Here is a 12,512-nt window from a genome sequence, read left to right as displayed (position 1 = left end):
TTACATGTGTGTATACAGTAATACCTACGCGAACGTCCGCCTCATCTAGCATCCATTCCGGCGAACGTCTGTAGCAAACCCGGAAGTACTGGAACGGGTGACTTCCAGGTTTGTCGCTCACGCATGTGCAGAATTGTTAAATCGTGCTTCGCGCATGCGCAGAAGCACAAACCGCTCCTCATGTGTGTGCAGATGCGGCGCTTTGCCCTGTGGCCTTTTCGGCTAGTGTCCGGGGCTCTGGAACGGATCCCGGCCGCAAAACAAGGTACTACTGTATACAGGTAACTCATAATAATAATAATAATAATAATTTATTATTTATACCCCGCCCATCTGGCCGAGTCTCCCCAGCCACTCTGGGCGGCTCCCAATCAGTGTTAAAAACAGTACAGCGTTACATATTAAAAACTTCCCTGAACAGGGCTGCCTTAAGATGTCTTCTGAATGTCAGATAATTATTTATCTCTTTGACATCTGATGGGAGGGCGTTCCACAGGGCGGGCGCCACTACCGAGAAGGCCCTCTGTCTGGTTCCCTGTAACCTCACTTCTCGCAATGAGGGAACCGCCAGAAGGCCCTCGGCGCTGGATCTCAGTGTCCGGGCTGAACGATGGGGGAGGAGACGCTCCTTCAGGTATACAGGACCGAGGCCGTTTAGGGCTTTAAAGGTCAACACCAACACTTTGAATCGTGCTCGGAAACGTACTGGGAGCCAATGCAGATCTCTCAGAACCGGTGTTATGTGGCTCACAACTTACATGCATTTAACTTGTATGCTATCCACTTTACACACTTAGCAAAAATTAAAAAGGGGGTGGACATCCAAGGTGGGCAAACTTTGCGCCATTAAACGCAACTATATGCGATTTTGGCTTTAGGTGCTGTCCCCAGAACATAACCCCAGCGTTAGTTGAGTCTTTCTTGTAGACACAAAAAATATTTCTCCTAGTACTTTGGCTAAGGATTAGAACTTTCAGAACTAAACACTGAGGACAGGATATGTAAACTGATCTCTTTTCTAGTAGAAATCATTCCTTAGTAGTATTGCATGCTGTAATTCTGCCCAGTGTAGTTGTTCATTAGTTGTAAAAGCTGAATAAAAAAATTAAGCAGTGGTGGTAGTGGCCTCAGAATGTCTTCTCAGAAAAAAAGGTCCATATTTCAAATTAAATATTTGGGAATTGTTCATTTGTATCCTTTATGATATTAGGATACAACTTCTATGAAAAAACTCTTCAAAAACTTCGCAAAACATTTTTAATTTCATCAATTTTTAGAACCTTGTGTTCACGGGCCACTGTAAAGCAGTAATTGGCTACTCTGATTACATCATCCATCAACGATCAGCTACCTCATGGAAACAGTGTTGTCAAATCACAGAGCTGCCGTCCTTCCTGTCTGTAGTGAGCCCAAGGGTAAGTCTTTTAAAAAAGAAGTCCTTTCTACCCTCTTCTGATTACGTTTTCCAGTTCTCAGATATTTCCAGAGAGCACTTAGTTTGTGTCTTATTGTATTTGTATTTCATTAACAGTGATTCTAGGTTTGCTTAACTGTAGGAACTCAAGTCCACTGGAAATACCACATTTGATGAAGAGAATGGGATTACATCTGCCTTGTCTGATGTGTATAAGTTGGCCATCATGTTTGTATGGCTGATCCATGCAATCTGTACACTCAAATTTTGTAATGTACACATTGCACTGGTCAAGCCTAAGCATATAGATTGACACTGCAACACACAGATGTCTCTTGGAGCAAAATGGGCAGATGCAATCCTTTCCCATCAACAGTAACATTCTTCACAGGGCTTTAGTAGCAATTGAGACCTCCCTCTCCCCCCCCCCCCCGGGTGAACCAATGTGTATTGAGCTACAGTAAATAAAATAAAGTAATGAGCACAGTATTATGTGATAGCTGCTCAACACTGAGACAGAGATCCTCTCTTAGACCCTCCTAGCCTTTCCTGATCTCAGTCTCCTCTCCCTCTCTACTTTTGTTTTTAAAGTTAACTCAGTTACTGAACTGTTGACCTGCATTTACATTTCTTAGGCAGTAAGCTACTGAGAAACTCAAACGTATTTAATAGTCCATAGGAATTTAGCTTATACAGGATTGCAGAGGAAATGACTTGTTGCTGCAGAATTGGCCCTTCAGGATACCAGATTTCTAGTGCTCAGCACTTCATACAAACTCCATGAAATATAAATTATTATTTTTTGGTGGAGGGATCACATCCTAGTAAAATGGCAGAGGGGAGCATGTCTTGCATATTCACTTTAATTTTTATGAGTCAATAAACTTGGAGAGTGTTTGGCTTCTTGCAAGCACTGTTTGTTAACATAATACGAAAGGCCATAATAAACGAGATGTGACTCCAGAAATACAGCTAACCATCTGCTACCAGAAAACCCTCCCCACCCTGAATGTGTTTGAGGATTGTCTAGCGAGATACCTGCCACCAGTGAAAGCATCTGCTTGACCTTAACTTACACTCCTCAGCATAATGTCTGCTAATTATTTGAAAGCAAGAGCAGGGCAATAAATACTGCAGTGTATGGTGAAGCAATAATCATATAAAAGCAGGCAAGGAGCATAAAACCCTTATCTCAAAAGCCTCCCAAATGTTCCATTCCATTCCTGATCTGTACTTGTTTTAGTAATAACACATATTTGTGCATTGTCTGAATAAGATATGGCTACCTTCATGCTGACATATGAGGAATGAAATATAAGAACTACCTTACTGAACTCTTTACCACATGCCTTCCAAGATTTAGCCTATTGAGCATTAATTGTAGTAAAGGTTCTCAAAGTGGTCTGCAAATTCCTTTCCGATGGAGGGGGGAGTTTAGGAACTACTGTCAGCAGTTTTTCTACAGAACTGATTAGTATCATCAATGGCTGCAAATCTGGAAGTGCAAAATATGATCCTAATTTCTGCCGCAATATAAAATTAGGCTCTAAGTTTTTATATGCTTCCCATCATCTCTTTAATGATTCTTCAATAATACCATGAGAGTTCTCTATACAAAATGACTTATTTTACTATCCTCATGATCCTGGGATATACAGTATGTCGTTAGCCCAATTCTGAAATAGTTTTGTGGTAAAGGTAAAGGACCCCTGACAGTTAAGTCCAGTCAGGGACGACTCTGGGGTTGCGGTGCTCATCTCGCTTTACAGGCCAAGGGAGCCGGCGTTTTTCCAGGTCATGTGGCCAGCATGACCAAGCCGCTTCTGAAACCAGAGCAGCACATGGAAACGCTGTTTACCTTCCCGCTGGAGCGGTACCTATTTATCTACTTGCACTTTTTTGGCGTGCTTTCAAACTGCTAGGTTGGCAGGAGCTGGGACCGAGCAGCGGGAGCTCACCCCATCTGATCGGCAAGCCCAAGAGGCTCAGTGGTTTAGACCACAGTGCCACCCGTGTCCCTAGTTTTGTGTTACGTGCACACAAATAAAAGACCTTCCCTTCTAGTATTATGGCATGGCTGCAAGAAGATCAGAACTTGGTTAGCAGATGTGCTAACCAAAGTTCCTTTAACATCTGAACGAGCCAGGATAATAAACCATGGCTTAATCCTGGCTTGTTTGAACAAACCAGAATTTCAAACTAAGAGTCTCCCCAAATTCTGACATAATTAGGAACTCTGGTTAGTTTAAAGTTGGAAACATGCTTCTAATCTTCCCCTTGTGTCTGTGTTACAGGAGGTGCCTTTTATCCTGTAGGAAAGTTTTGCAGCCCTGTATCAGCCATGATATTTTATACTTTGCTTCTGTTGTATCTAATGGGTAATAGAAGGGAAAATATGAGATGGAAACATTTCCATGTAAAGCAGTGCACATAATTTCCCCCCTCTTTAGTGAATGACTCAGTCAGAAAAAGATGGTATTGACTCAGTGTATTAAACCTTGCTCTTTTCATTTCCCATCTCTTGTCTGAAGATGGCAGTGCAGCATTGTATATCCTGCTAGAAAAAGTGTTGAGTGCTTAGCTGTGGCTTTTCATAGCTGGCAACTAGTTAGTTAACTCCCCCAAAATAAGTTACTGTAGTTGCATTCAGTTTCTTTGATAAAAGCTACTTTTTAAATTGCTGCCCCTTTCCACAGTGTGCACTTGTGTCCCTCTACAACAGGGCTGAGAAATCTTTGACCCTGCAGACTTGCTGAACTATAACTCCCATCAGCAAGCATGGGCAGTGGCCAAGGTGATAGGAGTTGTAGTTCAGCAACATCTGGGAGGCAACTGTTCCCCACACTTGCTATACAAACATGAGTCAATCTGTGTGTTTTAACTAAGCACCCCCCCCCCAAATCTCTACCCTTGTGTTCCATAAGTGACTTCGGATGATTTTTCGTTGTCTCAACTATGTTGCATTGTACATCTTGCCACACCATTTCCCTTCAAAACTGTATACAATACATGATTTGGTGCTATGTGTATGTGCCTTAGGCTAGTTTTTACCCTGTCTCCCACACCTCACATGCTCTTTTATAAGTTCTGATTTTAAAGATATCACAGTTTGATGTGTCTGTCTTTTTCATAGAAAGGAGGAGTTGAGATCTTGATGGACAATTTATTTTTATTTGTCCTAAAAGAACATCTGTGATCAATTATTCTTAGTACCCCAATATCTTTGATAACATGCTTGTAGACATTTGAGATAAATTACAGACCTAATAGTGCTCTTTTATCTTTTACTGTTAAGGACATTGGCTTAGATCCTAACTGAGACTCAGCTGACAGGAGTATACCATGAACAGAGTTCTGTTAATGCTCCCACCAGTGGAAATGGGGGATGGTATTTTTGTCAGTCTCCCCGTGTCCCTTGAAAATCTGCTGCGAAGGGTTGATGGACCCTCCAACCAGCAGATAAGATAGTGCAAGGGACTGCATGTGAAAAGGTAGATGGCAAAAAAAATCTGCCATATATACAAGATAATTTTTTCACTGTCATTGCATTTTGTTGAATAATTCTCTAGATGACAGATGTTCCAGAACAGCTACTGTGCAGATGGATAACCAGAGTTTGTAACTTATGATTACGGCTTATACAGCAGTCCCTTTCTTTCTCACTGAGTCTAGTATCTACCTTGTTGTTGATTTGGCTTTCACTGCTTAGCTGTGAAAATGTATTTGAGAGCACGTACTTGCTGTACAGGATGGCACCACGGACTTGCATTTTAGCCTGTTGAGGAGAGATAAGAGAGTACTATAGCTTTTTACAAAAGGCAACCTTGTCTGCTGGAACAGACTCCTTATCTTGAGACTATTCAGCTATTCAGCCATTGAAGAAACAGCTGTTTGGCTAACATTCTACTCCATCCAGATAGCAGCAAAGATTAAAAATGATGGAGATGGTCCAAGATAGCTACTTTGGTATAAAGATTAGATTCCTGTGTTGGCAGCACTGTTTGACTGGGTAATTTATATTGAAGCTGACAGTAGGGAAGGTGACATGCAAAGGAAGATAAACTGAAGACCTCAGTGTTCTAAATACGGAAATGGAATTTTGCATTTGGATAGCTCAGAACTGCGTTGAGTTTAAAGAAAGTGCTGTGTTAAAAAAACCTGACTTTTACAATTCAAGCACACATACTGTGATGCTAACGTGCGACATGTCTACACTCAGATGGCTTAAAGGTCCAATGCCATTTGCACATCTAGTGTAGAAGAGTAGCCTCACAATCACTGCAGTTGATTCCCAGGGACACAAGTGCAATCAAGTTTCAAGAAGAGATCATTCCTCCTTTGCAAAAGGAATAAGAAAGAGGATTTTCATAGGCAGCTTTTATCTTACGGCTGACACTACCAGATGTATGAAGGCCTTGCAGAGATGCCAGATAGAAGACACACTTGACACTAAATGAGCATTCCATAATTACCATGTCTCTTGCCAAGTGTCAAGTACCTGAGGAACTGGTCTGGTCTGTTGTGCTATTAAAAATAGACAAATAGAAGGCTGCTGTAGTAAAGAACAAACTTAGTTGGTCTCTTAAGGTGCTACTGGACTATTTTTTTATTTATTTCGTAGTAAAGTGCAGTTTAATTTCAAAACCAGCTAATTCATTTTTTTCTGATTCTATTGCATTTTTGAGTCAGTTCAGATAGCATTTACATAACGTGTGTTCCTGCATGCTAAATCAGTGAAATTCATGCTGTATTGATTCTGACCAGTGGTTTCACTGTATAAACAGGCTAGAGTAAATCAAAATCTCAAGTCCGTTACATAATTGTTAAAGGATGATCCAGAAGTACAGAGCAACCAAAGCATACCCAGTGGGGTTCTCCAGTAAAGAGAGGATGAGCACAGTGATTGGCATTGTAAAGCTACCTTCGCCTCAAGCCTTATGCCATGCCATTCCCTTTTTCTGTTGCATATGATATGAAGTCATCTCCCTCTCCTTCATCAAGCCTTGTGTTTCCTCCTTCTTTACTACACTTTGGTTTGCCATCTATCCTTTTCCCCCTTTTCCTTCTCAAGTCCCTTCCTATATCCTTTGAACTTTGATAGATTTGAATCCCTGTGGGCAGGAACCACATAACTTCTGAATTTTGTCTGTCTAATTGGGTGCTAAGGTTTCAGAAGTGTTAAACTGAAGCCAACATCTGCCACTGTTACAAGTCATTTTGAAAGATAAGAGTGATCGAGTAGCTTTGTAACCGTTTTTGAATCAGTACTATATAGCTAAAGGAACCTCACTTATTACTGATATTTAATCTCAGCCAATATTTTCATTATCTCTTCAGTATAATTATACCCTTTTAATCCACAGGTAACAGCTGTGCCACGGGATTTCTACTGCAATGATCGGAGTGCAGAATATGAGCGCAGAGCACTTAAAGACGGAGGAAGCCTTGAAGCAAAGCAATGTGTATTGCATGGAGCGCCTGAACTAGCAGCTGGCTGGCTAAAACGGTGCTCTCAGTTCTTTCCGGAATTTCCAGGGGGATTATTAGGGGTCAGACCTCAAAACGGCTGGTCTTTCATCAGGATACCAGGTAGGCAACAGCTCTATAACTGCATAGTTTAATAACAAAGTGAATTATATTACTTCGCTTATCTACGTATGCTAGTATGTTCTACCCATGCATTAAATGACGACAAACTGGGAAATAATTCATACTTCCTTTTGGGAAATCTTCCTGCAATAAACTTGTAGGAAAGTTGGGTGTGTGAGAGAACGATCAGTGGTTACCTAACTGAGCCTATTTGATAGCTTTCTTGTGCTGACATAGGCAGGGGGTTGGAATAGATAACCCTCAGGGTCCCTTTCAACTCTGATTCTGTGATTCTCGTCTCTGCAGCATTCTGGGTATCTGGACCAAATCCGCAACTCACTAGTTTAGTCTGGCATTTTCAAACTGATCTCCTTCCTTTACCTTTTTCATCCACTCCCATATATCTCAGCTGTCCCTATTTTCTGGTTCCTGTCAAAACCAGTGAGGAGGCTAAGAAACAAAGATATTGAGCAAGTACTTTACAGGAGGAGCAACGTGGTTAACATTAAGTATATGATAAGCTTCAAAACAGTTATTAAAGCTAGGTTGTTCAAACCATTGATTCTCAACCTCTTTGGTATGGCAGCTCACAAAACTAAATTTACAGTTGTACCTTGGTTGTTGAACGGAATCCGTTCTGGAAGTCCGTTTGACTTCCAAAAATGTTTGACAACCAAGACGCGGCTTCTGATTGGCTGCAGGAGCTCCCTGCACCCAATTATAAGCCGCTCTGGGTGTTCAGGTTCCAAAGAACGTTTGCAAACCGGAATATTCACTTCCCGGTTTGCAAGACGTTCAGGATCCAAGATACGACTGTACTTTGTACGTTGACCCATCAGTTCATTGTCACATAAATTTTGGGCCTCTGATCTTGCAGCCGTCAGCTTCATGCATTTTAATTGCAAGTTTGCCTGTTTTACAACCTTTACCTGAGGTGTCCAAGCAAAAACTTACCTAACACCCCTATTAATGTGGAATATGTTGAAATATTTATAGTACTTCCAGAGTTATTCACTGGGTTTTTTTTAATGGGAATGTAAGAACACCAAGGCCTGTCGCTCTTTTCTCTTTAACTGATGTGAGCTGCTTTGCCAAGATTATAATTGTCTCAAAAACAGGATAAAAATACAGTAAATAATAGATAAGATGAAGCTTGTTTGAGCAAGTGAATTAAACTCAAGGAGCAATTCGATACAAGGTTGGTTTTCAGGCTCCAAAGTTGCAGTGAACAGCAAAACAGCTGCTACTTCAGTTAACTCTGCCCTCCTCTCTCAGACTGTTGTAGTTGTGATCACTGTGGGAATCTCTGGAGGCCTTTCCTGTTCTTTGAAAGAGAAATGATTTTAGATTAAATGGCAGGAAGTGTCTGAGTCCTTTTTGCATTGATAAAAAGCACCAACTTTGCTGGCTGTTTACTGTGAGTGCTAGCTAGCTCTGCACTGACCCCTTTATGCCCTGCAGCCTTCTAGAGGAGGGAGGCAGTGGCTGGAAACTATGATTTGGTCCTCCTTACTCTTATTTTTACACCAGCAGAGGTGCATTTTCTAATTCTCTAGAGGGAACTAAGATTAAGTCAGGCTCCGAAGGTGGCGGGGACTCTGTAATTGGGGTTCTGTTAAGCTGTCATTTTGACCAGACATGTTTCTTCCCCAGACAGTAACATCATAGCATCTTCTCATTCCCCAGCCAAGTCTAGATAAGTCTGATTAAAAGTAATAATTCTCTTAAATGAAAGGAAGCCCATTTGATTTGTAACCTGACAGCACAATTTTGCCCCAGAAATAGACAGATTTTGCCATCTAACTCTTTACGTGTGTTAGATTTTATCCAGTGGTGTTGCATAACTGACAGCAAGGCTGCATCCTCCTGTGCCCCCTTGAACCCCAAATTCTGCTCAAAAGGCCCCCCCCCCCAGTCTTCTGGAGCAGATTGGGGAGGGGGAGCTGCAGGAGAATCAGTAGAAACTGTTTCCTTCCCCATTCTGAGTGATACCATTCAATGCAACCTATTGAACCAAATGTGAAAATCTTATCTTCAGAGTAGAATCGGATCTTGGGTGTTATTTAACAAATGATTCTTTTGTTCTGTTTATTTCCGCTAGAAATGGTAAAGGAGCAGAGTGCAGTCAAATGGAAAAAGTTAAATATTGTTTATTCGTGGTATTCTTTTCAACGTTAGGTGGCAGGATTTATTCAGAGTTCAAAAATAATTTAACTAGTGCAGGTGAAATGTGCTATCAAAGAAAAACCACAAGAATTAAAAATACTTGTGTTTTGTTGTTTTTAAACTCTTTTTCCTGTTATTTGGTTCCTGGTGAACTTTGGTCGCCTGTTGTAAAGTAGTTTAAAAGACTGTTAAGTAACTAATTTTAATCTATTGGGAAGTGGTAGTGGAACGGGTTTCCTCTATGGGATTGGTTGATTTCTTACCTACCCTTCACCATAAGATCTCATGGTGGTTTACAATCACCATCTGGCAGCATCATCACTAACTGTTTTTAGATGCCAGGCAGAATCATTCTTATTCGCCCAGGCCACTGGATCTTAATTGTAATGCAGGGGCATTTTGCGTTAGGGGCTATAGCACTTAGGGAGAAATAAGCCTTCTCCCTGCTGCACCCCCACCCAAAAAGTAATGCCCCCACATTGTTCTCAATGTTCTTGTTTTTATTTTAATTATGTAATTTGTGTTTTTATATTGTGATTTTTATCCTGTGAACCACCCTGAGGCTGAGTATAGGGCGGTAAACAAGTTAAATAAATAAATAAATATTTTCCCCCTTCCTTCCGTTTAGACAAAGAGAGTCTGATCACAGACAGTGGAAAACTTTATGCCCTTGATGTTTTGTTGACAAGATTGAAATCTCAAGGACACAGAGTCCTGATCTACTCTCAGATGACACGGATGATTGACTTGTTGGAGGTAGGATTCATTTACTCTGCATGAAGGAGAAACTGAAGCTAATGACTAAGGAAATATAGTATTTGACATAAATACAATCTTTTAAGGAAAGGAGAGGCTGCATGGATTGCATGCTTTTGCTAGCGCAGCAGCATGTTGGACCAGGATATACATTTACAGAGAATCATGCATACTTTCCCCCACTCTCTTCTCTGTCCCTAAGTTATGTAAGATCTGGCCCATTGCAGTCATGCCATTCTGTGTTGCTGTCCAAGTGAAGTCCTAGATGCTTAGCTGCACCAGCGTAACCCTGTCACTTTCAGACTGACCAAGTGGACCACTTACAGAATCATAGTTCAGTAGAACTATTGGACCAGGCTCTAAATCAATTGCTTGGTTGCTCTTGGTTTTGAATAATTACTATTGGATGGTGTATATTTTTTCCCTATTGTAAAGTCCCTGTCATTTGCAGTGGACCAAAGGAAGGAAGAAATGAAGTTACTTATTTTATCTGTTGCCTCAGTAAACCAGCACACTCTACCAAGGACTGATTTCATTATTTTCAAGGATTAGTACTTCTAGTGTCATGCTGACAGCGTCAGCTGAGCAGGCTTAATGGGAGGATATTCAAGAGGGTTTAATATAACTATCCCTCTAGGATTAGCAGTATCTTTTTTACTTTTAAAAAAGCTACAAAGATAAAAAAGAGTCAACAACCTGTGTGCTGTTAACTATCTGAAAGACTTTCTTGCAAAAACTCTTGAATCTTCCACTGTAATTATTATGCTGTTGTTAACATCCCAAATACCGTAGTTGTCATTAAATAACTTATGTTTTATTATTCTAACTGTCTTGGTTTATATTAGCAAGAAGAGCTACCATAATTCATTAAGCCTTAGCTCAGTTCTTGCTCCTTAATCCATGCAAACATACTTAACCTATTTGAGACAGATTCTAATATACAACCCCTTTCCTCAGTGGAAGCCCAGTATACACTCTGGTGGGAGATGAACTCTACTGAGGTCATAATATCCTTCCAGGAACTAAGCATTGATATCAGTTCAATATTTTTGTCTTTGATTTCTAAGTAGGAACTTGGGTTTTTTATCCTTATTTTTTGTTTGTGGTTGCAACATTTTTTCATGCACAAGGCCTGAAATAATATTCTTAATATTTCATATATATTTTTTAATAATTCAAAAAGATGGACTGCAAGAACACTACTGTTCTTTTGCATTCACACAGAATGCTCAATGGAGGGACGTGGGTGGCGCTGTGGTCTAAACCTCTGAGCCTCTTGGGCTTGCTGATCAGAAGGTCGGCGGTTTGAATCCCCGCGAAGGGGATGAGCTCCCGTTGCTCGGTCCCAGCTCCTGCCAATCTAGCAGTTCGAAAGCATGCCAAAAAGTGCAAGTAGATAAATAGGTACCGCTCCGGCGGGAAGGTAAACGGCGTTTCCGTGCGCTGCTCTGGTTTCACCAGAAGCGTCTTAGTCATGCTGGCCACATGACCCAGAAAAACTGTCTGCGGACAAACGCCGGCTCCCTTGGCCTGTAAAGTGAGATGAGCGCTGCAACCCCAGAGTTGTCTGCGACTGGACTTAACTGTCATGGGTCCTTTATCTTTTAGCATGCTCAATATTTATATCATACCTCATTTAAACAATATAAAACACAAAACCTATTCCCTTACTCAGTGTGCTCTTGGCAGGCTATCCTCATTTTCAAAGATCTATTTTTATCGCTGGGGAAAAGCAAGAACTACAGTACTGGATACAGTGCAGCAAACAAGCTACAGTTTAGCTAAACAAACATGGTTTGGTTTTATCTTCAAATGAGACCACTGAGTCACCCAACTCCTTTGATCCCAGTGAAACCTTTAAAAAAATTATTTAACTGTATTACACCTTTCCATCAATAAAGTTAAGGTGGTGCACCTGTTTCTCCCCCTTCCTGTTTATTCGTGCAACAACCCCATGAAAGTTGGTTAGGCTGAGAGACTGTGACTGGCTGTAGATCACACAGTGAGCTTGATGGCTGAGTGGAGATATGAACCCTGATATTTGCAGTTAACAATAACAGCATTATGATCTTGAGCTATACCAAAGCTTGTTTATTGATTGCACTTTCCCCCCCAGAAACAAGTCTGTTGTCAGAGTTTTATATACACTTGTTGAAAATAAATTCAGCACCAAAAATATTAAACTTTGTGTAGTGTATTTTTTGTAAACCAAGCATATATTCTTCTGAACCTAGAAAGGTGCAAAGAACTATGTGCTCCTGTACTCCTTAGTCCCCTTCAGGCTTCTTTCATTGCTGTTGCTCATATGTGTGTGTGTGTGTGTGTGTGTGTGTGAGAGAGAGAGAGAGAGAGAGAGAGAGAATAAAGTACATGCATACATTAAAATCAAATTTAATTTAGAGATTAATTCAAGTACAGAATAATGTGTAAAAGGAGTGAGATGAACTTGTGAATTAATAAAAAAATTTACCGTCTTGGATATAATTTTGAGCACATTGAAATACAAATAAAACTTATAGAGGCCTGAAACTGTTTATGGATTTTAGATTATAACAATGGCCGTGGAGGTCAGAAATAGTTAAGTACA

General features: G+C 40.7%; 1 protein-coding gene across 2 annotated transcripts in view; it reads left to right on the top strand.

Moving 5' to 3' along the window:
- Positions 1-12,512, top strand: part of INO80 (INO80 complex ATPase subunit) — a 54,250-nt gene that overhangs the window by 31,315 nt on the left and 10,423 nt on the right. For both annotated transcript variants that reach the window (XM_053382939.1, XM_053382931.1), the window contains exons 25-27: positions 1,278-1,415; positions 6,778-7,003; positions 9,798-9,925. In XM_053382939.1, coding sequence (XP_053238914.1) covers positions 1,278-1,415; positions 6,778-7,003; positions 9,798-9,925 — 492 coding nt within the window. The remainder of the gene's footprint in view (positions 1-1,277; positions 1,416-6,777; positions 7,004-9,797; positions 9,926-12,512) is intronic.

This window comes from Podarcis raffonei, chromosome 1, assembly GCF_027172205.1.
Source record: "Podarcis raffonei isolate rPodRaf1 chromosome 1, rPodRaf1.pri, whole genome shotgun sequence".
NCBI lineage: Eukaryota > Metazoa > Chordata > Lepidosauria > Squamata > Lacertidae > Podarcis > Podarcis raffonei.
This window is presented reverse-complemented; position numbering and strand designations above follow the sequence as displayed.